Source organism: Aspergillus stella-maris (assembly GCF_047715825.1).
Source record: "Aspergillus stella-maris strain CBS 113639 unplaced genomic scaffold BDV14scaffold_9, whole genome shotgun sequence".
NCBI classification, from domain to species: domain Eukaryota; kingdom Fungi; phylum Ascomycota; class Eurotiomycetes; order Eurotiales; family Aspergillaceae; genus Aspergillus; species Aspergillus stella-maris.
In genome coordinates this window covers 164371-190339 of record NW_027396803.1, presented here as the reverse complement: position 1 = coordinate 190339, position 25969 = coordinate 164371, and the positions used below count along the sequence as shown (strand labels likewise).

Sequence of the window (25969 nt, the reverse complement as noted above, 5' to 3'; positions counted from 1 at the left end):
GCTACGTCTGTTTTCCGGCTTCAGTTTTGGTTGGTTCCTTCGGCTTGGTTTGTCTCTGGCTCTGGCTTTGGCTCTGGTGTATATGATTTGTGAGCGACTTAGTGTTCAATACCTCCATACTCTTATATTCTTTTCCATTTTCATATCTGCACTAAGAGTTCGCTATATGATCCGTGATCAAAGTAATGGTCTCTGGACCCCGCAATGTCATCATGCAATTCGTAAACCAAAGCAGTAGCTCGAACAGTCGCAAAAAAAATGCTTGCTGAAAGAATGTCCAGCCATACTTTGGATTGTTATTGTGAACGAGGGCCCTATGCCTCTTGAGATTTGACCAATCAAGATGGTAGATGCACATCGCCATTTTGGCCAGTCACTCACCAGTGTGGGCGCAGAATGCCTGACAAAGTCCAAGCCCAATAGACACACTTCAGACAAAAGTGTGAAGCAATTCAACCATTCAGTAGTCAGGGATGACCACAGAACGTAAACATGGAAGGTCTGGCCACGTGACTGGTTCCTTACTGCCTGCTTCAACTACACCATAACTCTCTGTGAAGCAAGGCAGGCCCGGATTGAATAATGGGTATATGTACACAAGTACATACATACTGAGCGTGACACCGGAAAAGTTGAGGAGACATTAGGAGGAGGGTATTCTCAGTTGCATAAACGCTTATGATAGAGAGGACTTTAAGAGAGTGAAACATGTTAAAAAAAAAGAATGAAACCACAAGCATGCATTTCGTCAAAGAGAACAGGTTCGCCGCGTAGATTGAAGGAATATATGTTGAAAAAATTGAAGTTGAGAGATGACACCATAGTCAGACAAGCAGGACAGGCGCCTAAGTCGCATACAAATGAACACCTATCAAACATCGCATGAACGTACATACATTTTGAATATAATCGAAACATCTGCAATGGGGTATCAGCCGCGTCGAGAGGATCGTCGCGTCGGAAGAGTTGTGGTTGTTGGGGGTTTAGCCTTCTCTCCCCGTTTAGGGGTCGATTTCGCTTTCGATACTGGTGCTGGTGACTCAGGCTCCGCGTCTTCCTCTTCGCCATTCTGCTCGTCTTCCGGCTCGTTCTCTTTCTCGGTGTTATCATCTCCGTTTTCCTCAGCTAGTATATCGCTATCGGGTTCACTCAGTTCACTTCCGTCAGACTCCTCGCCGGCGTCCTCAGCTTGGCCATCACCCTCGCCTTCATCTTCTTGGTTCCACTCGTCCATTTCCACGTCATCCTCATCGCTGTCGCGGTCAGCGTAACTGATTCTTCGTGACCCGCCACCCCTGTTACTGCGTCGCCGAGCTGAGTTCGAAACTTCAGCTGCCGCCTCGCCATCCGACGACCAGTCCTCGCCAGACTTCTTGGTCTTACGCTTGGGTGTCCTTGAAGCTGCGACAGAAGATGTCGACTTCCGCTTGGTTGCGTCCTTCTTCGCTCTCTTCGTTGCACTGGCATCCCGGGAACCTTCATGCGCGCTGCTATCGGTCTTTCTCTTCTTTGGAACGCCTTGGCTGGCCGATGTACTCTTCATCCGCATTGACGCTCGCACGATTCGATCGAGTCTGTCCTCAGCATCTTCCGGAAGGAAAGTCTTGTCGGCAACTTCTTGTGCCTCCCGGTGGCTGCCCATTGGCGCGAAGATAGAGCTAGGCACTCCCATCTTTCCGGGATATGTTTGCAGAATGTTGACACTGCCTGCGGCACCACCGAACCTGCGTTGTTGGGAATAGACATCCGCGAATCGTCGAATTGTTGCTTGTGCTAGGTCGGAGAGAGTGTGAAGGCGGGTAGACATTTCGTCGGTCTTGGTGATCCCATCGCGTGCTTGCTTGACACGCTGCGCAATGTGGAAGATGAGGGAGAGGTTGTGTTCGTTCGCCACAGCAGAGAGGTAGAAGAGAATGTAGCGTGCAAAGTCTGTCAAATCATTTAATCTTGTCGACTCGTCCAGATCCTCAGGCGGGTAATCGGGGTGGTAAGCGAGGAGGGACAAAAGGCGTGAAAATAAGGATTCCATGACCGTTTGCTTCTCGCCTTTCTTGGCATTTGCCTGCTGCGAAAAGAACGCAACTCGAGACCGCAGCCATGTCAATGTGCTATCTTTCAACCCAACCTGAGGCTCGAACGCAAGCAAGTACGGTATGACATACCACCGGTGACCCAGTCGAGTGTTTTGTACGAGCTTCTTCTTGAGCTGATTGATGAACCCACTCCTTACTTCTGGAATATGGTCTTGAGCCACCAGAGCAATCGCATTGAAGTCCTTGGGCGTCAGCAACTGTTCACACAAGGAGTGTGAGCTGCATAGTTTCAACAATGAGTTGGCAGCTAAGAGTCGGAGCCTTGACTTTTGAGTTGCCGGGGTATCTTTCTTCTTCGACAGTTCGCCCGAATTAACGACCAACTTGTTCAAGGTGTCGTAGACGGGTTGGGCATGAGCGCGGAAGTCATCGTCATTGTCAGAGCCATCCTTAGCGCGGAGGCGGTTGACAATGATCTTGAGGGCCCACTCCTTTGCCGCGGTCTCTTCATCGGCTTGATCTGACCATGAGTACCCGGAATCAGGAGCTGGAGATCGGTTTGCCAGTAGAATCTGGTTGATAGCAATTTTGATAATAGCATCACTCTGCTCATCGGCTTGTCGTGGAGCCAGGAGATTAAGTTGTGACAGGGTCGCGAGTTTGGTGAGAAACCGATCGGAATCAAAGTTGCACTTAGTCACACATTTCTGGACGAGGTCCTTAGCATGCATCTCTTTCTTATCGGCAACAGCCATGAGAATGAGGACTGCATGCTTGGCAGCACGAGGTGACGGGCTGTAGAGAGCATAGTCAACAAGCGCCTGTACAAATTTGCGTTCCTTGGGCAGTTTTGATGGAAGCTTCTTCGCGAAGCCAGAGCAAGCCTTGAGAATCTCTTCAGTTCCAGCAGCACTCACTGTGGAGGCCTTTGGTGCCTGCGCCTCAAGATCCCTGCACATTTCCTGTACCTGGGCTTCCAGAACCTCAGGGTTGCGGGACGAGATCTCTCGCAGCATTTCATGTGCTGGAGCGGCTAGCCCATTCTCGTCTGACCGTGAGAGACTCATGATTGCGGGTATATGACTTCGGTTGAAGACAACCGAGCTGCAGCGATACAACAATGGTGTCAGAGTCTCCTGCAGAATTGCGTTGTTGTTACCGGACTGTATCCTTCTTGAGAGCTCTTTGATAGCCTTGGTGACGGTCCGATAGTCACTCACGGCGGCCATTGCAAAGCGGACAAGCTGATAGCTCCGTCGGTCGTGGATTTTGGCGAATTTCCACAAGTCCGCCGATGTCCTCGGTGGATCAGGGAAGGTCTTCGCTAGAGTCTCGACAACCTTGGTAAGCTGAGCCTTAATCTGATCTTTGTTCTTATCCATGACGCCACCCTATTGCTGTTAGTTCTCTGTAATGTTTCCATAAACATAGACTTGACTCACGTTATAGTCCTCGCAGGCCTGCAGGTAGATGGTCACAGCGTTTCTCATTGTCATTTGCCGGGCCTGCATAGCGAAAAACACCTTCTTGGCTTTCTCGTCCAATCCTCTTAACAGGGTAAGAATCCGACGAACACGAATCTTATCGACATCTGCCTCATTTTCCGGCTCAGAAGCTTGAGAGTTTTTCAGCTTTTGCGACTGGCTGGAACCACCTCTCGAGAGTTTCGGCTTGATGGGAGGGTAACCGAGTGGGAGGAGGACCTCAAAAAGGACACGATCAATGCAAACATGAATATCAAGATCATTTGTGTAGAATGCATCAAAGATCTTTGATGGGCCGTCCTTGAGTAGTGACGTGACCTGTTCGTTATCACGTTCAATCTCACCAGATGCGACAGCCCATGCCCGTGCCAGAATTTTCATGGCATGTTCTCGCACCTGGGGTTTTCGGTCCTTGACGCGCTCCGCAAGGATAAATAGCAGCGAGTCTTGTGTCGAAAAGCCACCGCTGGCTCCAAGTTTGTTCACGATGTGAGACAAGCCAAAAGTACCAACTGCATCAACAGCTGCTAGGCGGACTTTCTCATCAGCGTCCCGAAGCAATGATGCTAGGTGTGTAATGAGCGCTTGCTCCTCGTTTTCACTCAAACCTGAGCCTCCGGCGGACGTCAAGAGAATTCGGCCAACAGCGATGGCCCAAGACGCTCGTACAGAGGCGGATTTGTCCAAACGTCGACTCAAGAAACCCTCATAGGCAGAGCTGTGCGCTTGTGAGAATGGCTTTGGGGCAAAAGGCATCAACAAAACGTTTGGCTGTGGAATCGACCGGTTGTACTCGTCCAACGTTACCTGCGGGTAGGCAGCAGGATCCATTGGCGGTGGAGGGGGTGGTCCAGCAACCCCCGTACCAGACGTAAGGTCGCCAATAGTTTGCGTTGCCAACAGGCGTAAGGCCATTGATTCGGCGGATAGTTCTGCTTCCAATTGAGGAATCACGTTCTGCAAGACGTCGGGACAGGCTCTCCAGAGCTCGCGAATCAAACGATGTGCTTTTCCCAGTTCCTTAATATCCTCTCCTTCCTCATCCGAGTCGTCGAGATTAGGCTTGCGATGTGACTGCTTCGAGGGGCCATTCTCGTTCGCTGTAGAGGAAGCGTCTATAATGACGTTGTTGAAATACTGGCTGATATGGCTGGTCATTCTCTCTGGACAGGCCTGGCAGATTGCCTTGGCCATGTTATAAGCCGGTGGGTAGTCCTTCAAAAGCAAGGTCTCCTGTTTCTCATCAACCTTCGTCTCGGGCTTCTTTGCCTTCCTTCCAGGACCTTCCAAGACTCGAGGGTCAATGCGCAGAAACTGTGCCACTATAACATCAACCACATCAGGTGCGAGAATAGGCGACTCATCAATGACGGTCACCAGAAGGCGTGTCATGTCATACTCGACATTTTTGGCGACTGGCTCGCCGGTGGACGCTTTGGCCGATCCTGCGACGATATCGAAGCAGCTTGTAAACAATGGGACGATCAACGTATCGGGATGATCCAGATCAGTCATGAGAACAACACTCTTGACCTCCGCCAGCGAATTCAAGACGTAGATGTGTTGGGCATTGTAGGGATTCGAAGGGTCCCCTAACGAGGGGATGATTGATGAGACTATACAAGTAAAAATATCCTAGCGCGCAGGTAAAAGTCAGCCACCAAGCTCAAGCATTGGCGAAGGTTACGAGTAAAAGCCAAAAGGGTCGCACTTTGAGTTGATTTGCCGTGAACGGCGCGTCAGGCGCACAGAGGCGCAACACGTCCACGATGCAGCAGGTTGCCCAGGCTCGAACACCTCTATCCTTGTGCCCTAGAAGTTGAGCCGTAGCGAGCTCCTGCGAGACCTTTGTAAGAGACTCCTTTTCGACCTCTTCTTGTTCGAACTTGCGCAGCTCCTGCGCCAGCGTCTGCAGGCGCTGTAGCAGATCGGCGATAGGAATGGCGGAGCGGCCGACGCGCCATGATAATGGCTCATTGAACTTCAAGTGCCGGAGGGCGCCGGATGGTTCTTCAACTTCTTCCTCCGCGGCGGCGGAGGGGCCTTGACGAGTGCGCGCAGGCATCGTGAGGAGCGCGCGGGGAAGCCGTGTCAAGGATCGCACGCTTCAGGCACCATGCGCTGTTTATAGGAGGAAGATGCCGAAGGCAAGATCTATCGCCTATTGGCAACCGAGTGGATTGACCGAATTCCGGGCGAGGATCAATGTCGTCTGGGAGGCAACAGGTGGACGGAGGAGATGAAGCGTTTCGATTCGAATCAACTTTGACCAAAAAGGGAAGGAAATCCCTCCCGCTGACCGCCTCCACTCTGGGACGCGTCGCGCGTTCTTCTGTCAAGTCAAGTGGGCCTCTTCTACTACTTCTATACTACTTCTACTTTCTGAAGAGACCATTCACAGCATTGATTGGAGATTATTTTCAAGATTAAATACAGATTATTAGCTAAATTTTGTCTATCTAAACGCTCATTAAGAAACAACTGCTGTCAATGCAATGCAATTATGACTGCAAGAATCATCACAGCACTATCATCAACGTCTATATGACCAAAATGGATAACGCCTGGATGCTAACAAATCAATGCTGACAAACACAGGATTGGGTATTTTAGAACTTGGGCGAGAACTTGCTCATGGCGCGGATCTTCTTGCCATAAAAGAAGAAGACGATTGGGATAGGAATCATCGCGAGGGTGATGAATCCAAGCAGACTGGAAGCCCAATTGACACCCAGCTTGTGGTACATTTGCGTGGCGAAGAGTGGGAATGCACCTCCCAGACCGCTACGGATTAAAGTGTTGGCGGCAATGGCAGAGTTGGCGAACATGAGGTACACGTCAATGATGTAGTTGAGACCCTGCATGAAAATCACGAGAATACCCATGCCGATAGGAACACCGGCAGCGATCTGAGCCATCCAGTGAACGCCGGGGTTGGAGGTCCAGCCGAACCAGAAGAGACCGGCGGGCAGGAGAACGGACGCAACCATCATGGGAACGAGGCGCTCTTCGGGCACAACGCGGCCGTGCTTAGCGAGCTTATGAGCAAAGCGAGTCTTGGTTTGCCAGATAATGAGGGCAACGCCGCAGAAAACTCCAATCATGATTCCAAGGAACGGAAGACCAGCAATACCCTCGTGTGTCCAGCCGCGCTCCTCCTGGAAAGAGACCGGGTACGCTTCGAAGAAAAGGTAAAGAATACCATAGACCAGGGCCAGGTAAAGGGTTATGAGAATCAAGATGGGCTCGAGGAAAAGCATTTGAATAGGACGTAACAGGTACTTGCGGCAGATTTCGGTGAAAGTCGGCTTGTGGTGGTCGAGGAACGCATACAGATCTTCGTTGCCAGTCTCCTTACGAAGCTTGGCAGCACGTCTCTTGAGGAGAACAGGGTGGTAAGTCTCAGGAACCACAAACCAGGCGATGGTGCCAAATGATCCGGCCGCGATCAATGTGATCCAGGCAGTCCAGCGCCAGCCAAGGTATGAATCAGTGAGGAAACCGCCGACAATGGGGCCTGTGAGAAGAAAATAACGGTCAGTATGGGATGTTTGGAAGAAAGGTTCAATTCATTGGAATAACATACCAAGCACAGGTCCAACGAAAGTAGCTGCGGAGAACATCGCAATCGCGATGGCACGATCAACAGGGTCCCAAAAGTCCGCCATGGCACCACCGACAACAGCCAGCGGCGAGCAGCCGAGGAAGCCCATCAAGAATCGACACACCAAGATGGTCTCAACGTTCTTGGCCACGGCAACAGGGATCTGGAAAATCGCAAACAACGAGTATCCGAGGAAAAGAGGGTACTTGCGCCCATAGAGTTCGGACAGAGGCGACCAGACTAGAGGACCGGCAGCGAAACCGAACACCACCAAACTGGTCGCAAGGACCATGACTTCTGTAGGCTGATTGAACTGTTGCGCAGTCACCATTGTTGCTGTCGAGAACACACTACTAGCGAACGTGAGCCACATCGTCATTGAAGACATAGTCATCGTCACCACCCATTTCTTCCACTTTGGCATGTTCTGAGGGTTTTCGGGGTCGTTGGGACCATCCCATTCGACGAGATTGGGATCCTTGGGCTTCTCTTCGTCGGATTCCTTCTTTTCCTGCGCCTCTTGTTGTGGTGTGTCATTGGTGCCATTGTTGCCACTTTCGAGATCGCGCTCCTGGTCCTTCTCACCCCCAAAGCCTACCTCAGGAGAGGGCACTGTGGTCTTTTCACCATCTCCTAGAGTAGAACGAGAATCTGATCGCAGTGTTGCGGCGGACGAGGGCATTTCGGCTCCATTGCCCGAACCCGGGTGGAGGTTGTTTGAGTCGCTCATTGCGGTGTCGCTCTCTGCCTTGTCGAATACAGGTATAGGGTTGAGAGATGTATGATGTATAAAGAGAGTCGCTATATGAGGTATGTGCTGTGAGCCCTCAGAGAAAGACCGTTGAAGACAATGAACTTGTAGACCAGGGGTTCCAAAAAGAGGTCCACCAGGCGATTAATATACTAGGACTACGTCGAGAACCCATCACTAAAGAAGTGGGTCATCAAAAATCTGGATTCATAATTCCAGCATGTCGCAAGAGGGGCAAACCCCATCGCGTGGACGCATAACGGCATTACTTCCAGATCGCCCGTTGTATCTCCGATCCAAACAACCTCCGACTGCACCAAGACGGATCACCAACGAGACGAAGAGCCAGCGTGGCAGAGGTGCAGATGATCGGAGAGACAACAGGCCGCCCAATGGTGCAGACATCCAATCGTGGACGCCATTACGCCCTGCCGATTATCCGAGCCTACCACTAGGTAGAGCACTAAGCTTACTTACAAAGTCATCTAACCTAGTTAAATGTCGCATAAGCCCGTCACGCCGTGCTTCGGATGTAGCCAAGCTACCAGAGCCTACAGAGTAGACAAGATTCTCGAAACCATGATGTATCATTCCTGTCTCATTGGCCTGGAAGGAAAAAATTCAGCAGCCACGGTCCCCACTTCCCTTATCTTAGGCTTCTTAGCTATCGCGTTCCACGGCTTGTGCGCTGCCTCGTGGGTCCTCGTCGGGAGATCGCAAAGCTTCAGATACCGAGTCCGTCGGTCTGGTCTGGTCATGGTGAAGTCATTTTGATGCTTTATTTCTTATGCAAGACCCTGGAGTTTGACCGGTTTGAAGTGGCTAAATCCCTACAATACTCGAGTCTTACTGGCCCGATCTGATCACCCAGATCCGCGACTGATAACTTTGTGCTAAGGATCAAGGGATTAGGCGCGGAACATGCAGTCTTATGCGGCGCCCGATTGTGAGCCTCCAAGTCGGACGTCGGCGCTCGGAACCCCCGTTTCGTCCGACGGGTGGATTCGTTTTCCAAGCTCAACTGTGGACAGTGGTCCAATCCTATTCTGGAATCTGGAATCTGGATCCCAAGGCCCTGGAAATAAAATCCACAACCTTTGCCCCCCGTCAACACCATACACGAACCAGCGAATGACCAGCGCGCGACGTGCAGCTTTAAGCCTCAAGCCTCAACGGGACCCTGAGTCCGAATCCGATGCATAAGCGGCGTGGTGACCATGATAGTTGACGTTTGACTCGCGTTTGTCATCTCCCTCTCTACCCACCTGAACATACTGTCTCATCCATCAGGATGATCCCTGTGATTCACCCAACTAGACAAATCATCAAAACATCGATTGGTAATCGGAGAACTGAATCAATAAAGTACGCGAGCGGTTGCCTGAGTTCATTGTCGTACGCGCCAGCAGTAAGCAGCCACGGATGATGGCCCGCTTTGGATAGGAGCTTCATTTCGAGGCTCCGCCCTAGTCAGATGGATCATGGATGTGATATGTCTAGGATCTGGCAGCTGGCTTACATAAGTCCTCGGCGTTTAGGCTTATCTGATTCGGATGTCCGCGCTCGGACAAACTTCGTATGGCCGATGGAATGACGCTACTGGTTTACTGCTTACTGGAAGTGGATGGACGGCGGATGGGGAGTTAGGCGGAGACCGCAGCGGCGGGTGTCAAGGGCAGGCACGCCCCGTCATGGAGAAAGGTCTAGGTTCTAGACTCTGTATTGATTTAAATTATCTTTCAGATATGACGGTATGAGGTGTCTAGCTAAGGTCAATAGATATGGCATGACCCCTGGATAAATATTTAAGCAGTAAGAAAGGCTATAGGATACAATCTGCACTCGCGCTAAAGATATGCTTCGCCTGCCCAGATGTTACAAAAAAGCAAGAGAAATCAAAATCGCTGTACATTGAGCGCCGGTAAATGCTTGAATTCAGAAAACATTAACTTCATGAACTGTCATCGGAAGAGCCGGTAACTTTGCCTCTACTCTGCTTGAGAGCGTCAACGGCGTTCTGTACCTCCTCCTTGGCTGTGGCCTCCATGCGTGCTTTCATGGCGATGTCTAGGGAATCCAGTCCCAAAACACTTTCGTACAGCTTTCGAGAGATGCTTCTGTTGATGTCGGTATACTCTTCCCGAGAAACAGTTTTTGATCGATAGTACGGTTTCAAAGCGGTTCCGACGAGTTTCTGGATGTCGGACTTGACGGTCAGGGATAGAGCAGGACGGGTTGGTGAGTTCTCATTGGACCGCGCTGCTCGAGCGAGATACGCTGCACGGGGAATCCGTCGGAGTCGAGGAGAGCGCGTCGGCGTCGTCTCTTCCTTGCTTTCCTTCTGGGAACTGGCAGGTGAGACCTCTGGGGAGAAGGGTGGAGACGATGGCTCGTTAGGTGGAGAGAGTTGTACTGGCGATATCGGTCTGCTCCCGAATTGCGGAGGTGGAGTCGCAGACGACAACCGCGGAGACGACTGATTGGAGGGTACGGGCGAGATGGAAGGAGACGAAGGCCCCGGGGTGCTATGTTCGGTCATGGCCTGGGCCGAGGGACCGTAAGAGGTCACGCTTGGCGGTGTTGATGCATCTTCGACTTCTTTCAATAGCGATGAAAGAAAGCTTGGCTCGCTCGTGTTCTCAGCGTTGATGCGAGCAGATGCCTGAGCGCCAGCAGACCTCGAGGATTCGCCATTCTGCACGGCTATAGCCGCAAGATCTTGGGCTCGACGGGTACGAGGTCGCTTCAGCTTGCGTGCGGGCTCGGCCGGTTCCGGCGAAGGGGATAAAGTGGGCTCTTTGCGTTTCCTTGCTGCGCTTGGATTGTTCTCGATCTCACGGGCACGCTCAAAGGCATTCCAGGCCCTCATTTCCTCTAATGACTCTGGCTCGGGTGTTGGCTGCCTCGGTGCTCGAGGGCGCGATGGCCTTGGTGCCTCGATGTCAAACAAAGCAGCACTGTCTCTGAACCGGCTGCCTCCTCCTTGTCGCTCAGCGACCTCGAAGCGGCGTTGCCATGTGCGAAACTCTCGTTGGTTGGCTTCTTCCCGACGTTGCTGCTGAAGAGCACGCTCGATAGCTCGATCATCATCGAAGGGAAAGTCCAGGTCGATGTTGAGGTGGTCCCATACAGACTGCCAAACACGCGCCCAATGTAGGGAGTTGATTTGGTTCCTGCTTTGGACTCTGCGCTGCTGGGCTCGAGTACGGTGACGTCGTTGGTTCTGGGCCAGTGACGGTCTATCAACCGCATCAGAAGACAGTCCGATGGGACGCTGGGTCTCACATCGAGAGCAGTACCAAGGTCCTGACGGCACCTCATCAAGTCCAACGCAGTAGGTGTGTGTAGGGACATCACAGCCGTCACAGAGGAGGAGGAGCTCCTCATTTTCGGCGTCCCCACAGACAGGGCACGGTTGGAATGCGGCAAGATCATCGTCGACATACTCGACAACCATTGACGGGTCGACGTCTGCCACTTGTACTCGGTCTTCCACGGGGTAGGACGAGAATACGGGGCCTGGAGTAACTTGGAATTAGTATCCGTCACTGATATGGCAGAGATATGAAGCTACTGCAAGGGGTTGACATACCTCCGAGTCGGTCACTCAGCTCCACTACATTGAATGTACGGCGACATATCGGACAACTATTGGCCCGTTCGACCCAGGGCTTCAAGCAGTTGTTGTGCAAGATATGGCCGCACGGGAGCAGCTGGGCGATATAGCTATCCTCATTGCCATCGACGTTATCGGGGATGGTCGAAGTTTCAGGTGCCTTGCCATGGGGATCAAGGTCAGGTCTTGGCACCGGGGCGGCGACGGCAAGAGGATCGCTGGCGCTTTCGCCAAGGTCTCCTAAGCACACAATACAAGTGTCGGACATTAACGGATGGGGATGTGATAGAGCTGTGAGTAGAGGAGCTGAGAGAAGGCATGAAGACAGCTATCGAGAGAGAATGGGAGTAGGAGAGAGGATGAAGAAGAGAAGGGGAGAAGAGAGAGAGGGAGTAAACCAAGTGGGGGGAAACCGGCGCTGTCTTTTGAAGGTCAGCAATCGGTCTAACGCAAACCGGTCTAGCCTCCAACGTGACCGTCCCCACGCAAGGCGAATCAGCGCCCTCCGATTCCACCCTGTTGGCCAGCGCAATGATGGGCATGCGCTTGTGTCTTGCCCTTGTGCCTTATTCGAGGTGGAGTTGATGTTCCTGCAGTGCGCTCGAAAAGGTTGACCCTCCTTTGTAGTGAAGTATCGTCTTGAGGATGTGCCAGATCTAAGGCATCATATCGAGTCAGCGTACCGTTAATAATGGTAAGTTAATACATTAAACTATTGTGGACGAGAAAAAGGACGCAACCTGGATAACTTGTTTCAAATTATTGGTCACTCATCGCTCATCGCAGGGTGAATACTGCAGGGCTTCCAAGGTTCCAGTGCACTCGCGCCCGGTCCTCACATGCCGCCAGAGCGTCACCGTCAGAAGACCGGTCGATCATCATGGGAGCCTCGCAGGCAGCACCTAAACAGGGCCATATGAACGATAAAATTTGTGGTTTATCCGACGAAAGATCGGCGTAGTTTGAACTTTAAAGGTATCTGGAATCATCGATGGTATTCATGCCTAAGGGATATTGTACTCGATGGAGAAACGACGCTAGAAGCACCAAAGGAGAGGTCCGTGGACGAGGAATCGTTCATGACAATCCAGTTCTTGTATTTGTCTTCATTTTTATTTAACCGTAACAGAAAGGAAACCCATCATCACATTTAGACCTCCGCGATTTCTCTGAGACGGCGGATGGTGGAGCGGGTAGCAGCGGCGGCGGGGGTACTGAAGAGAATCGAATGTTAGTAATGTATTCGCTGCGAGCGATGGGCGTGCGAGAGATGTCGGGCGGATAGTCGAGGTGTGTTCGGTCGACTTACGAGACGGTGTAGGCACCACCGGCAATAGTCTTCTTGCAACCCTTGCACTCCCAGATACCAACAGCCTGGCGCTTGACGGTGTTCTTTCCGCAGAAGGTGCAGATATAGCGGGCGTGCTGGGAGACTTCCATCTTCTTCACCTGCTTACGCAGGGAAGCACCGTATCTATTATCGATCACCGATTAGAAAGATGCCCAAATGCTCGCATTTTCGATCGTTGACTCCTCGAATTTCGTCGTGTCGTGAACGGAAACCGCGAACAAGTTCAATCGGATGATGTGGGAGGGAATCTGGCTAAAGCATACCTGGTACCATATTTACCGGTGATACCGACCTCTGAAAACAAAGTTAGCCTCTAATTTTTATTTTCTTTCTTGCTTCAAGAGTATCTTGAGTTAACATGGCTATACTCACTCTTAGTGCGCTTCGTCATCTTGTCTGTGTGCGGCTGTTGGTCGAAGATGGAAACAGTGCGGAAGTTCAAAATCAAGACTGAGGCTTTCAACAAGGAGGGCCAGTTGTGGGTGCGACTCGCTTAGGGCTCGGTCTTGGCGCCCACGTGATATGGCAGCAACACGTCAATGACGATGTATACCTGTTGAATCTCTACATTGGAATAGGAAATTGCAACAAATAAATGAGCAAACTGATTTACCCCTAGCTTCTTTATAGCCAGGAAGCTTGATCAATAACTCTAGGAATTTCTGTGACAATGTGTGCTCAACATCGAGTACCTATGGGAGACCGATTGGTGTCAAAAGCAGAAGGCGGTCCCAGACGGCACAAAAAAGAAAAGCTAGGTTTGTTCTGTTTGTCTTCACACTGGATCTTGTCAAGCTGAATTGGACCAAGCACTAAGAGTGTTCACTGTTAGTGCTGACTGCTACTACATTGTTCAAGTAAACTAATCTCTATAAGAATCCAAGTTCTTCTTCTGTATATTCTTTCGAAAAACAGCCCTGAAATCCTCTTGGTTTTAAGACGATCAACAGCATGTTGACAGATGCCTCGGATCAAGCCTTCCCACTGGCGGCTCCAGAGTCAAATGACGTCGCTGGGCCGCGGTTGCCAGTTCTCCTCTTTGTACAGTACCTGGACACTCGAGCTTTATATTAGACACCCATCAATGCTATAAACTTTGTTGGATCATCGCATTTGAGTCATTGTCCTACATAGATATAGTTTCCAGCTTGGTGCTACCCCTGGTACCACAATCGCATTATTTACCGCTGTTTCCCAGCTCCTTTTCGCGAGCTTCAGACAACCTCTGTGAATATGCAGTCCAGCAGAGAATTCGACCTTGTGGTCCTTGGACCCACCGGCTATACAGGGAAATATTGCGCTCAACATATTGTTAAGAATCTTCCTACGAACTTGAAATGGGCTCTCGCAGGCCGCTCGCCGCAGAAGATCGAGGGCATCGCTCAGGATCTGAGGGAGATCAATCCGGACCGGGTAGAGCCAGGTACTGAGACACGTATGGTGTTTATTGATCAGCACTAATAGCTCTGTAGAGATTCTTTCCGTCCAGCTCAACAAAGAGGAGCTGCGTCATCTTGCTGGAAGGACGAAGGTGCTGATCAACTGCGTTGGCCCTTACCATATTTACTCGACGCCCGTGGTTGAGGCTTGTGCTAATGCTGGCACTCACTATGTTGATGCGTACGTCGTCAAAAGACCTTGATTTGGGCAGCGACTAACTATAGCAGCACTGGAGAAACTCCATGGGTCAAGCAGACCATTGACGAGTATCATGAGACCGCCAAGTCCAATGGCGCTATTGTACGTTTCTTCCCGATACCCATACCTGGAAATCTGCTGACCAAACCCCAGATTATCCACTGCGTTGGCATTGAAAGTGCCCCTGCAGATATGCTCGCCTGGGCTCTTGTGAAAGAAGTCCGAGGAAAACTTTCCTGCCAGACAAAAGAGATCACCAGCGCAATTCATGAACTTAAGTATGCTGCAGCCTTCCAATCCAGAAATGTCTTTCTAACAGAATAGATCCTCCGGTGCGAGCGGAGGTACGCTGTCCACTATCCTAGCTTGCATCGAGAACTTTTCCGCCTCTTACCTCATGGAATCTACGAAGCCGTTCTCCCTCGCCGCTGGCCCAGCACCAAAAGAGGTCCCATCAGATTCAATCATGGCCCGAGTTCTCGGTGTCCGAGCCATCAGTGACCTAGGCACCCTCACCAAATCCCCCACCGATTTCTGCGATCAAACCATCGTTCACCGCAGTAGCACCCTAATGCCAGAGTTCTACGGACCCAGATTCTACTTCCGCCAGTTCTTCCACGTCCGCAACACCTTCGTTGGTATTCTCTTCCACTACGCCTTCCTCATCGGCACGGCCCTGCTCGTCCTGCCTCCAGTCCGCTGGCTCGCGAAGAAGATCATCTATGCACCTGGAAGCGGACCGACGAACGACAGCGGTCGTCATGACCGGTGCGAGTATCGCGCTGTTGCAATCCCCGATCAAAGGACCTCGAAGCGAGTGTTCGGTAAACTGAAGTTTGAGGGGTCAATGTATTACCTTACGGGTGTTCTGATGGCTGAGGGTGCTATGACAATTTTGGAGAACGAAGAGAAGATAAAGAAGGTTTCAAGATGTGGTATCGTTACTCCTGCTGTCTTGGGCCAGGAGTACCTTGATCGACTTGAGAAGGTCGGATGTCACATTGAAACGCAGGTCCTGGACAACTAGCCTCTTACCGGTTCTTGTTCGCCTTCTTATCTCATACAAAGCAAGCCAGAACACGGTCTGCAAATTTAATTAATTAGCTAATATAAACATCCTACATCCTACATACTACATACAACAAGATTGAACAAACCCTCAAACAATCACAACTTCGCCTTCTTCTCCCCACCCCCCTCAACAACCTCCTCAACCCATTTCCCCAACATCTTATTGACCTCTTCTGGCTTCTCCCATAATGCCCAATGCGACGCATCCACCTCGTCCGTCTTCAAGTGCGGGATGTACTTGCTCATGCTCTTGCCCAGGTGCGGCGGAAGCGCAGCATCTTTGAGCGCTTTGATGAATAGAACGGGCATTTTGAGCTTGCTGCTGCGGAGGGACAGTTCGTCGTCGTAGTTTACTTTGCGGGTGCGGTACCAGTTCACTATTGATATTAGTTGGTGTCAGGGGGGGAGCTTTGTGTGGGCTAAACGTACGGGGACCATGAAGACCATGACGGGTGAATTCCCAGGTATAATAGTCCAGTTCCTGCAAATGAACGAACTCATCAGCAACCCATCCCACAAAGTACATGTAAGTAAACCGAAGCCAGGACAAATACAAACCTCCTCACTCAAAAGCCAACTCGGCTTAATCCTCATCATCAACCCCAAATCAACCCCCTTATGCACATCAAACGCAAACTCCTTCTCCCTCGTCCGTCCACCATAAAGCGCGATTAAAAACTGCCTTATCTCTTCCCGCCGATTAACCTTCTTTTCAATCTCACCGCTAATGAAATGCAACTGGTATGCAAAGTGCGGCGTTATAGTCGACACCATGTCTTCGATCGAGTAATACTGCTTCTGTGGTGAAGCGTACGGCACACAGACTGTGAATAGGTGCGAGACGAGCTCGGGGTGCCATAGTGCGACACGGTAGGCGAGGAATGCGCCCCAGTCGTGGCCTCCTAGTATGATTTTTGGTGCGTTGAGAGATTCGCAGAGGGACTTTATGTCTGCTGCGCAGGATTTGTGTGAGTAGGGGGCTACTTCAGCAGGGGCGTCCTGGAGCTTGTCAGTTGGGGCTTTTAAGTACTGGAGATGTTGTTTGGATTTGGATTAGACCTACCGTCCTTCCGTATCCGAGACAGTCTGGCGCAACGACGCGGTATCCTTTCTGCGTGAATAGGGGGATTTGGTACCGCCACCCCATTGAGAGATCGGGGAAGCCATGAAGCTGTTTACGTGAGTTTCTCTTCTTCTGTATGTTGGGAGTTCGGGAGATCAGAACTTACTAGGACTACGGTGCCTTTATACTTGCCCCCTGAGGGCTCGCTATATAGGTAGCCTAGATATATATAGTCAGCTGGTTAACTCAATTCCTACAAAACGGCGATTTCAACGGATAATAAATGGGATTGTCTCAAATGGTTATACCCAGAGAGATCTATTACTAACGGTTCATCAATTGAAGAGAGTTTTGAAGTACGTACCGTATGTCTTCCCATTCACGAAGGCCGAGCGGTGCTCAACCCGAGGATCCCCCGATACGCTGATCTTGTCAACAGGCATGGTTGCAATAGACATAAACTTGGGTTGATAATGACTGAGGCACCGGGACACAGCTATGGGAGCTTGAACAAGCGATAATGGGAATAGATAGATGTAGTTCTCAAGGTCTTGGTGCTGGAGGCCTGAAAGTACCAAGAGCTGGCCCCTCTCAGTTTTATCACGTGAAATCGACGATTTTCCAGTCAAATAGCGGGGAAAGATGAGAGATGACGCATGAAAATTACTTATTATTTCGAACAGCTTGTTTGAAGCTTCCTGAGCAAATTGATGCTAGATCAGCAAGTTCGAGCTCGGTTTGGTAGGTTTTGATATGCAAGCTGTAACTAGCTGGTAGGCCGAGTTACCTCGGGCCGTCGAGTCTCCATCATTCCAACTTCATTCTAATCGTACACTTCTTCAACACCACTTTTGGATATTTTGACCTCTCTAACTTGAAGTATATGGCCATTGATGCTTACACCTAGTATATCACCGTATCCTCGTTGTCTTCAACCACCTCTCCTCCATCGTCTTCGGCTCCGTGATGGTCGTCTTGGTTCGAGTTGGCTGCTGGTGCAGCTTCAACCACCGGAGCGCTATTAGGTTTCGGTTCTTCTGAGGCCTTGTCGTGGTCAGGCTCAGTTTGTGCTGTATCCTTCTGCTCGCTGGGTTGATTATCCGGACCCTCGTCAGTAGGCGCTGGTTGTTCTGTTTTCTCTTCGGGCTGCTGCTCCTTCTCAGCTTCAGGTTGTTCCCCTTGAGTCTTTTGATGCGAACTGCGCGCTTCGAACTCCTCAACTTCTCGTGCTATTGTAGCTTCAGCCTTTCGTATTTGGTCTTCGATAATCTCCTTATCTCCGTGTCGAAGCTCCCATGGCTTATAGTACTATAAGTCCGTCAGGTGAATGTGTTGTGCAGGATCAATGGATGAACATACCAATACAGGCTCCGATTTCGTCTTCAAGAAATGAGCCATAGCCAGTAGATTTTCATGTCGCGTTTCCATCTGGGACATTGTTAGCATATCCATCCTCCACGCATTCATAGCAGTAAGATTGAACCCACCATCTCCCTCTCAAAAACCCTTTGCTCCTTCTTCCTCTGCGCCATCCTCTCCTCTCTTTTCTTCTTCTTCAACTCCCCATATTCCTCATCCTGCAACTTGAGCTTATCCTGCTGCTTCCGCTCAATATCCGCGCGCCGTCTTTGCGCTGCTGAAGTCGAGCTCTGCGAAAGTGTTCCCAGTAAAGAACCGAATAGTCGTTGCCCGCGCTTTCGTTCTTCGTCGCGCCGGTTACGTCGCCGCTCTGTGTTGTCCTGTCCTTTGGATGTTTCTTCTTGTTTAGGCGATGATTGTCTGCGGGTTGAAGGTGCGGGGTCTTGCTCGTTGTTCTGACTGTGGGTGCTCAGGCGCCGCCGCTTGAAGTCTGCGTCTAGGTCTGTTGACGATTGGCGGCGTTTTCGTGTTGATTCTGGTGAGGATGGAAGGGGGTCTTGATCGGGGACGATTACCGCTGAAGCTAATGTTCTGTATGAAACTTAATTAGCAACTGTGAATGAGTGTTAGAGCTAGAGAGGAATCGCAAACCCGTCAGCCATGTCGAGTGCTAGCTTGGTCCAAACGGAGCCGTGTTCGAGGCCGCAATGAAGATAGTTGCCGGACTAGTAAGACACCGGTTCAAAGAGTAAAATAGCGTCTAGCAACCCTGTGTTATAAACAGCGTAAGAATGAATAATCCAGCCGAGTCAATTCGAGGGAGTTGTCGTCGCGATAGAGCCGCAAAGAGCCAGTCTCCTCCGCCGCCTCGCCCTCGGAGCGGCAGAAAAAGGCGAGCCCCGGTTCCTGTCCTGACCTCCATCTTCCTCCTACGCCGCTTTCCACAAGCTTCGGTCGGTGACTTCTAGCTTGATACTTGGGCGATTTATAATACAAGCGCTTGCGAAGCTTAAGAACGTCCTTTATCACATTCGACATCCACAAAGTCTTTATCCACCACCGTTTTTACGCCTCCATCTCTACCTCTACGTTGACCTTCGTCTACTCTGCACCTCCAAAATGTCGCGCCACCACCCCGACCTCGTCATGTGCCGCAAGCAACCAGGCATCTCCATCGGCCGTCTGTGCGACAAATGCGACGGAAAGTGTCCCGTCTGCGACTCCTACGTGCGCCCCACAACCCTCGTCCGCATCTGCGACGAGTGCTCCTTCGGCAACTACCAGAACAAGTGCATCGTGTGCGGTGGCGAGGGGATCAGTGATGCGTTCTACTGCTTTGAGTGCACGCGGTTAGAAAAGGACCGGGATGGGTGTCCGAAGATTATCAATTTGGGAAGTTCGCGGACGGATTTGTTTTACCAGAAGAAGAGTTTTCGGAATCATTGATCAGGGCGGGGAACGCCCTGTTTTGTTTTTGTCGTGTTGTTCGGCAGGCTGGGACTGGAATTGGCCCTGGCCTATGGGTGCGGCTTTACGGCGAGCTGGCTTGTCTTTTGTCCTACGAGGTTGGCTGTGCTGGTTGCGGTTATGTTACACGATTGCTGGGATGAGAAATGGTCTTGGCTACGAGAACGAGATATAATGCATGGCTCTTCTGCGACCGGGCTCGGCACCCGAAATCACTCGACAAATACTTCCTAAAGTGGTGGTCGAATATTTACCGGCCGGGCCGTCTGGGCCTAGCGAATCCTCGATTGATACCTTCGTTCTGTGGCGGGTTGACTTCCTCGTGAAGTCGTTCGCCTGTCACTTCGTCCGGTGTACCGGCCTCGATCTACCGTTTCTGTCAGCATAATCCCAAACAGTCAGTCATACTTGAGCCGCCGTACCTTCTTTGAGACCTTCAGACCCTGTTCTTCAGCCACAGACAGCGCATACATCCGGGAGCTAGCGTACAGCATCCGCTCCTTGATCGACGAGCCTGACGGGCAAGTATAGATAAAGATGACAGCATCGGAACTGGGGTAATGATAGAAGGAGTATCTCGGCGAGGTTGAGGAGATTTGGTTCTGAACGGAATTGGCGTCAACCCCCGACTCAGAGCTAGCAAGCTTGAGTGTTTCCGTCGGGACGTCAATAGCCTTTAGACCAGAAATATTAGCCTCTTCACAATTAAACCATCCAGACTCATCTGTGTACTCACAATTTGTACCAGTCCACCCTGCTGCAACCCTTGTAAAGCCCCCTTAGCCTCCTCATTAACCTGCATCTCAATGCGCATCCGAGATGGCCCGCGGTTGAAAGTCCCTCCAATCCCAATGTCCCGTCCAGGCGTCCCACTCCTAGCCCCCTCCTCCGCTCTCCTGACAGCCTCAAGTTCCCTCTCCTTCTCACCCATCAGATCCTCGCGCCTATACCCAGCGCTGGTCCCATTCTTCTCCGCTTCACGTTCCCGCCACGCCTTCTCACCAACAACCTCATCCTCATCCGTCGCGAAGATAGTCTCCGCGAACTTCTCGCTCCCGAGTTCTCGAACAAGTGTAGCCCGCGTAGAAGCGAAGAGTGTCTTTGCCCGCACGCCGGCGTTTGAGGGGATATAAGTTAGGGCAACGAGGGACCCATTCTGTCGGAGAAGGAGGTAGATGGGCGTCTTGGGCTCGAGGACAGAGGACAATTGTGAGAGAGAGGGGTAGAACGAGTTGCCGCCGCCGGAGAAGGGGATCGTGGATTTTGGCGTGAGGCTTTCGCCGGTGATTGTCACGGGGAGACAGAAGGCGGAGGTGTCTGATGTGAATTGCGCAAAGGCATTCTGGAGCTCTTGCGAGACTGTATATTGTATATAAAGTTAGTTGATGTTCTCCTTTATATTATCCGTGCCCGTGCTGTTGTTGGAAACGGAGCGGGGCTCGAGGCCGCAATAGGGCAGGGCAGGGCAGGGTGTGACGGGGACGAACCTGAGATTCCGGACTGCATGGTGGGTGCCTTGGGCTGCAGCCTCACCTTCTCAAACGGTAACAATGAGAGATATGACCTGTAGGAAGTGATTGTTGTCCTTGGGGAGGAGGCAGAAGCGGTGTGTTGGCGGGGCCGGCGCCGGGGCTGAGATGGGGAGTCCGTATCGGGATCGACCCGGTGCCGCTTTATGCATTTTAGGCCGAGGCTTACTAGAGAAGGAACAGTAATCTTCCCATTCACAAGACCCTGACGGCCTCAGTAGATGATGCCACTGCGGACGGAACAAGCCGACTGCTTTCTGGATCAGCTTGACAAGCAGTTCAACCAGGCAAAACCTTAAACGGAGAGGAGGCATGGAGTCAGAGCCCCTGCAGCTGCCGGCTGACCCCACGGAGCGTCGCCGACTGCAGAACCGCATTGCCCAGCGCAAGTTTCGTCGTGAGTGATCATGGATAATGATGAATAAACTTGGCTGCTTGGTATTTCCTGGTGCTAACGCTTGCTGCAATGTAGAGAAGAAGCAACTCGAACGAAGTGCTGAGCGTTCCTTCAGCCGCTTTGAACGAACGGCTGACCATACGAATCACAACAATCATAATGTGATATCGACGGAGAAACCTCTTGATTTTGCATTACCTGACGCTTTCTCTCCGGGACATGTACCGACAACTTCAGACCACGGTCAGTTTGCTTTGGACCAAGAGACGATGGACAACTTCTTCAACAATTATAACCTTGACCCGGCGCTGGACGCACAGCTGTTCTCCTATTACATGACCTCCGTACGCTCGAGGCAAGCCTCTCGTTCCGGTTTTGTGACTTCCCCGGGGTTAGCGCCTGGAACTTCATCCCATGCTGAACGTGAGAGCCAACTCCAAGACCTCGATTACAACCCTTCTCGCGATGTCTCCGGGACAACGGCCATGAACGCCGCGAACGGATCCACCAACACTGAGAAGGGCAAAGAATGGCTCAGTACTATGCATATAGCAGCTCAAAAAGGCCACGAGCGGATCCTCCAGGTGTTTCTACAGCAAGGGAGCATGGATCCCAATAGTAGCGACAGTGATGGACGAACCCCTCTATTCTACGCAGCGATTGGAGGGCATACTTCCGCGGTGCGGCTACTGCTAAGCCATGGTTCTCGCGTCTCCCATCTGGACAACGACCGACGGACAGTGTTACACTGGGTGTCACAATACCAGCGGCTAGAAGTACTGCGGGTGCTACTTGAACATTGGTCACAAAATGAGCGAGACTCATGCGACATAAATGCCTATGATGGCCATGGCTGGAATCCGCTTCATTTGGCGGTCGAGAGGGGATTTGAAGAGGGCGTCCTCTTGCTAATCCAATGGGGAGCAGACATGAACAAAAAAGCAAGGAAGTGCTGGCTGACGAAAGGAATTGTCCCATTCGATTTGACCCAATTACCTGATTAATTATGCTAGGAGGAAGTTTAAGGTAGTGACTGTGATAACGAGAAGAGGTGGACTGGGGGTGACTGTTGAGTCTTTGCCGATCGCGAGTACAGCCGAAATCGAACAAAACGCCAACACAACGGTGTATATTGTCCCGAAACGGCCTTCAGTAGCCGCGACTGTCACTGCTGGCGGACAGAGAACTTGACTTCTCAACTCTACCACGGCTCCTCCTCTCCAGTCCACTTCCACAATCTCCCGGAGTGCGTTTCCTTGGTCGACGCATCAATCACCGCAACCAGGCCTTGCGTACTGTCATCAACAGTGGTGGTCGCCTTCTCTAGCCCCAGCAAATTGGCGGCGTTGTTGCCCAAGTCACTTTGGACGAATCTGCGCCTGGTTAGCTGCGTCCAACACTGGAAAGAGTTTTACCGGACCTACCCAGGATCGACTGGGAAGGCTATGAGCCACGGCTCAGTATCGGCAACCTTCTTCGTATACCAATGCTGCACAAGCTTCGTAGGCCCGTATGCAGCGTTTGGAGAGGGGATCATATTCCTGTTTTCTTAGTACAATGTTCAGTTTGATCTAAAAAGAGAGAGAGAGTCCACTCACTAGCTCATGTTAGCTGGAGAACACCAACAAGAGGACAGGAAATATAATCAAACTCACCGTCAAAAACGCCGCACTCGACCCAATGGTCACCAGCTTGGGACTATTGGACGAGGCCTCGAGCAAAGGCAAGAGCGCCTGATAAACCCTTATGAACCCAACAACATTGGTCTCAAAATGCGCCCTCATATCCTCAACCTTCACTTCCTCGAGAGTAGGAAACGCATACGCAATAGCGGCATTGGCGATGTATATATCGATATGGTCGACTCCTTCCTTCTTCAGCGTCTGGGCTGCCTCCGCAGCATCGGTGGGCGAGGTCTGGTCTAGCTTCACCACTTTCACACTCGTGCCCTCTGCAGTTGGGAGGGTGAACAGCTCCTTTGATGTTGGATGATTCGGGTCTCGATTCGCGGCGATAACGAGGTGATTTGGTTTCGCGAGGTAGAGCTTGAGAATGCCACGGCCAATACCGCGGTTCGCGCCGGTGATGAGGACGATTGTCGGTGACATTTTGACTATATTTTTCTTTCTTCTCTTTATTGGGACTCAAATGTATAGATTGATAGATGCTTAGAATCTGTATATTATCCCTTTACCTACTCTGAGACCAGACCATTTATACTCAACCCGCTTACACCCTTTCTTACCCTTTATTATCTGCTATACATGCTCTACTATATCCTCAAGGCACCACGCTTATTCCTCGCAACTCAGAGACTAGCTACAATAGAACTAGGAGTATAAGAGAACCCACATGGCGCGAAATTCGTGCCTTTTAGGGCATAGGTATTGGGTTAGCTAAGCGTAAGCAACGCTGTGTGGCAGCGTAAGCATAAGCATAAGCGCCAAGACTTGCTGTTCTATACAATGGGTACGTGCTTGGTACAATCGTTCAGAAGATGATAATGAGTAATTAATGATTAGGAATCGAGTGTCCGTTATGGATGTGTTCGAAAAGTGGAACTGAGCAGGAGGCTAAAAGTAGTATGTATAGTATACCATTGCAGCCAGAGCTCATGCCGTGAGCCCTAATCTAAATTCGAGGCTGGACAGACAACAAGATACGAGAAACCCAAATACAGTATTGACAATATATTCGAACTATAGTGCGAAAAAAAAGGAAATAGACAACGCCACTCATGATGCCCATGGTATCTATCAATTGGAATCCGCTTTTCCAACCATTTCATCTCCTCTCCCCATCACTCCCCTTCTCCCCCAGCGAACTGAAACAACTTATTCAGCATACTTCCCCCCGACAAAAGCCCACCTCGAGTTCTCCAACTTGCCCTTCAGGTACTCATACACTGTAAACGTCACGGCTTGTCCAGGCGCAACTCTCATCACACGCGGCGTGATACCCTTGTAGAACGCTCTTGTACCCTCCTGCTTGAACATGTCCTTCGCGATAACCATAATCCTGCTCACAGCCGATTGTCCCGGCTCAGCGCGCGTCTTCTGCAATCTCGTCTTGATGGTATCGATAGGTGCATTCGAGAACGGACCGACAGCACCAGAGATCAATCCAATAACAGTGGTCTGGTAGGACGGAAGCTGCGTATTACTGTACTCCGGCTGCGCGCGTTGCAGGAAGGCCTTGAGTTCCGTGTAAGCCGTGAAGTTGGCGGCTTGGTTTGTTCCCTGGCGCAATGCGGTCAGGGAGACACCGCGGTAGAGGGTGCTGAATCCTTCCTCCTTTATCACGGTGAAGAGGGCGTGCGGGGCGGAGCGGTATTTGGGTGTGTCGAGGGGGTCGGCGAGGGAGTGGTGTTGGGCTTGGAGGCGGATTTTGACGACTTCCATTGGGTTTACGACGGCCACGGCTTCTGTTACGCCTGCGGCTAGACCGGCTGTTTGGTTCAGTCCGTTAGCATTCGGCCTTTGCTGGAATGAGATGGGATTGGGATGGGTTGGTTGAGGGCGTACCGAGGAATGTAGCTTTGCTGGTGACAGCACCGGTGTTCTTGTCCGCGAGCATCTGCTTGTATGATTCGTAGGAGGTGAATCGGATGGCCATCTTAGGGATGATACCGCCGAGCACAGCTCCGAGACCCTTGTATAGACCGAGGGCGGTTTCCTTCTTGACGATCTCGACACCAGTCCTCACGAAGCCGCGCGGTTTCGCCTGCATATGCATATTAGCTATGACCAAGTGGCTGTTAACTTGAAAGACTTACACCTGGCGCTGTCGCCCGTCGCGAAAGCTGCATGCGAACTTTGATTGTGTCGAGGGGGTGGCACACTAGAGCCTCCATCATACCGGCACCACCACCAGCTGCGCGAAGTTATTATAGGTCCTATACAACCTCAGGAGCTGCGAGGTGCCCTACCAATCAAGTTGACGGCCGGCGAGGCCGGCTTCTTGCCATTGCCTCCTTTAGCGGACATTGTGACGTAGTATGTATAGTTCTGAAATCTAACGCAGGGGACGAGGTAGCTCGACAAGCGCACCGCAGCTTCTCAATTCAAATAAAAGAGGAAGGAAAGAAAAGAGCAACCAAAGAAAGGAAAAAGATTGAAGGCGTCACGAGGACAATAAGGACAGCGACGATATCGGACGTTCACAAGGTGAAATTTCCCCAGGTATAGGGCGGAGAGTTACGGAAGTATAAGTACCCTCGGTTGGACCGAGGAACAAACGAAGCTCTGCAGTGAGGGACAACCGTTAAAGGAAATTGGGAGTCAGAGCTTCGGATAAGGCGATCATTGCCCGGGGGCTCGGTTCCAGTGAACGGGTTTTGTCTCTGCCAGTTTTTGGTGCTGCGTTTCTAGGCTGCGGTAGTGCACAGCGCGGAGGTGGAACGGGGAAGCGGAGACCTAGATGGACGAGCGGAAGGGGTGCGCCATTGAGATCCAGCTCTGGAAGACCGAGATATCTCCTTATATGTGTGTGAATGAGTCCGGTAATACTCGTCTACGAGAAATTTTGGGTTGGTGCGGAGTAGACATTTCGTGAGGGGGGACTCTGCGAACCCTGCTGTCGTCCTCATCATCACCACTATACTCGG

General features: G+C 51.3%; 12 protein-coding genes across 12 annotated transcripts; 3 read left to right on the top strand and 9 right to left on the bottom strand.

Annotated features, from left to right (window-relative positions):
* Positions 1-647: 647 nt before the first annotated feature.
* Positions 648-5735, bottom strand: BDV14DRAFT_152369 (sister chromatid cohesion factor PDS5). The gene is made up of 3 exons (XM_073766586.1): positions 5229-5735; positions 3476-5152; positions 648-3424 (listed from the first exon to the last, which is right to left on the bottom strand). The coding sequence occupies exons 1-3, from the start codon at positions 5580-5582 to the stop codon at positions 932-934; spliced, it is 4524 nt and encodes a 1507-aa protein (XP_073631246.1). The 5' UTR covers positions 5583-5735; the 3' UTR covers positions 648-931.
* Positions 5736-5907: 172 nt separating this feature from the next.
* Positions 5908-7978, bottom strand: BDV14DRAFT_167670 (MFS transporter). The gene is made up of 2 exons (XM_073767726.1): positions 7104-7978; positions 5908-7034 (listed from the first exon to the last, which is right to left on the bottom strand). The coding sequence occupies exons 1-2, from the start codon at positions 7849-7851 to the stop codon at positions 6127-6129; spliced, it is 1656 nt and encodes a 551-aa protein (XP_073631245.1). The 5' UTR covers positions 7852-7978; the 3' UTR covers positions 5908-6126.
* Positions 7979-9562: 1584 nt separating this feature from the next.
* Positions 9563-11848, bottom strand: BDV14DRAFT_167667 (putative PHD and RING finger domain protein). The gene is made up of 2 exons (XM_073767725.1): positions 11465-11848; positions 9563-11391 (listed from the first exon to the last, which is right to left on the bottom strand). Exons 1-2 carry the CDS (start codon positions 11754-11756, stop codon positions 9824-9826), a joined length of 1860 nt encoding a protein of 619 aa, XP_073631244.1. The 5' UTR covers positions 11757-11848; the 3' UTR covers positions 9563-9823.
* A 790-nt stretch (positions 11849-12638) lies between these two features.
* BDV14DRAFT_197062 (60S ribosomal protein eL43) lies at positions 12639-13230 on the bottom strand (the record flags this gene model as incomplete). The annotated part of the gene is made up of 4 exons (XM_073772589.1): positions 12639-12702; positions 12798-12962; positions 13103-13133; positions 13212-13230. The coding sequence occupies 4 exons, from the start codon at positions 13228-13230 to the stop codon at positions 12639-12641; spliced, it is 279 nt and encodes a 92-aa protein (XP_073631243.1).
* Positions 13231-13655: 425 nt separating this feature from the next.
* On the top strand, positions 13656-15606 carry BDV14DRAFT_152223 (uncharacterized protein). Its single transcript, XM_073766584.1, has 5 exons — positions 13656-14262; positions 14312-14459; positions 14507-14579; positions 14631-14755; positions 14802-15606. Exons 1-5 carry the CDS (start codon positions 14073-14075, stop codon positions 15502-15504), a joined length of 1239 nt encoding a protein of 412 aa, XP_073631242.1. The 5' UTR covers positions 13656-14072; the 3' UTR covers positions 15505-15606.
* On the bottom strand, positions 15575-17395 carry BDV14DRAFT_152229 (alpha/beta fold hydrolase). Its single transcript, XM_073766585.1, has 6 exons — positions 16976-17395; positions 16778-16830; positions 16612-16719; positions 16107-16547; positions 15978-16029; positions 15575-15925 (listed from the first exon to the last, which is right to left on the bottom strand). Exons 1-6 carry the CDS (start codon positions 17067-17069, stop codon positions 15645-15647), a joined length of 1029 nt encoding a protein of 342 aa, XP_073631241.1. The 5' UTR covers positions 17070-17395; the 3' UTR covers positions 15575-15644.
* Positions 17292-18872, bottom strand: BDV14DRAFT_152200 (pinin/SDK/memA/ protein conserved region-domain-containing protein). Its single transcript, XM_073766582.1, has 4 exons — positions 18622-18872; positions 18099-18561; positions 17971-18039; positions 17292-17919 (listed from the first exon to the last, which is right to left on the bottom strand). Exons 1-4 carry the CDS (start codon positions 18630-18632, stop codon positions 17515-17517), a joined length of 948 nt encoding a protein of 315 aa, XP_073631240.1. The 5' UTR covers positions 18633-18872; the 3' UTR covers positions 17292-17514.
* On the top strand, positions 18840-20155 carry BDV14DRAFT_167657 (PHF5 family protein). Its single transcript, XM_073767724.1, has one exon. The coding sequence runs from the start codon at positions 19090-19092 to the stop codon at positions 19414-19416; it is 327 nt and encodes a 108-aa protein (XP_073631239.1). The 5' UTR covers positions 18840-19089; the 3' UTR covers positions 19417-20155.
* BDV14DRAFT_152210 (twinfilin) lies at positions 19650-21003 on the bottom strand. Its single transcript, XM_073766583.1, has 4 exons — positions 20925-21003; positions 20174-20796; positions 19860-20111; positions 19650-19804 (listed from the first exon to the last, which is right to left on the bottom strand). The coding sequence occupies exons 1-4, from the start codon at positions 20941-20943 to the stop codon at positions 19688-19690; spliced, it is 1011 nt and encodes a 336-aa protein (XP_073631238.1). The 5' UTR covers positions 20944-21003; the 3' UTR covers positions 19650-19687.
* A 166-nt stretch (positions 21004-21169) lies between these two features.
* On the top strand, positions 21170-22669 carry BDV14DRAFT_152192 (ankyrin repeat-containing domain protein). Its single transcript, XM_073766581.1, has 2 exons — positions 21170-21363; positions 21439-22669. The coding sequence occupies exons 1-2, from the start codon at positions 21279-21281 to the stop codon at positions 22365-22367; spliced, it is 1014 nt and encodes a 337-aa protein (XP_073631237.1). The 5' UTR covers positions 21170-21278; the 3' UTR covers positions 22368-22669.
* On the bottom strand, positions 22565-23471 carry BDV14DRAFT_187776 (uncharacterized protein; the record flags this gene model as incomplete). Its single annotated transcript, XM_073770991.1, has 3 exons — positions 22565-22736; positions 22788-22911; positions 23036-23471. 3 exons carry the CDS (start codon positions 23469-23471, stop codon positions 22565-22567), a joined length of 732 nt encoding a protein of 243 aa, XP_073631236.1.
* Positions 23472-24095: 624 nt separating this feature from the next.
* On the bottom strand, positions 24096-25539 carry BDV14DRAFT_152146 (putative succinate:fumarate antiporter (Acr1)). The gene is made up of 4 exons (XM_073766580.1): positions 25292-25539; positions 25139-25236; positions 24888-25086; positions 24096-24811 (listed from the first exon to the last, which is right to left on the bottom strand). Exons 1-4 carry the CDS (start codon positions 25347-25349, stop codon positions 24198-24200), a joined length of 969 nt encoding a protein of 322 aa, XP_073631235.1. The 5' UTR covers positions 25350-25539; the 3' UTR covers positions 24096-24197.
* Between the last annotated feature and the right edge of the window lie 430 nt (positions 25540-25969).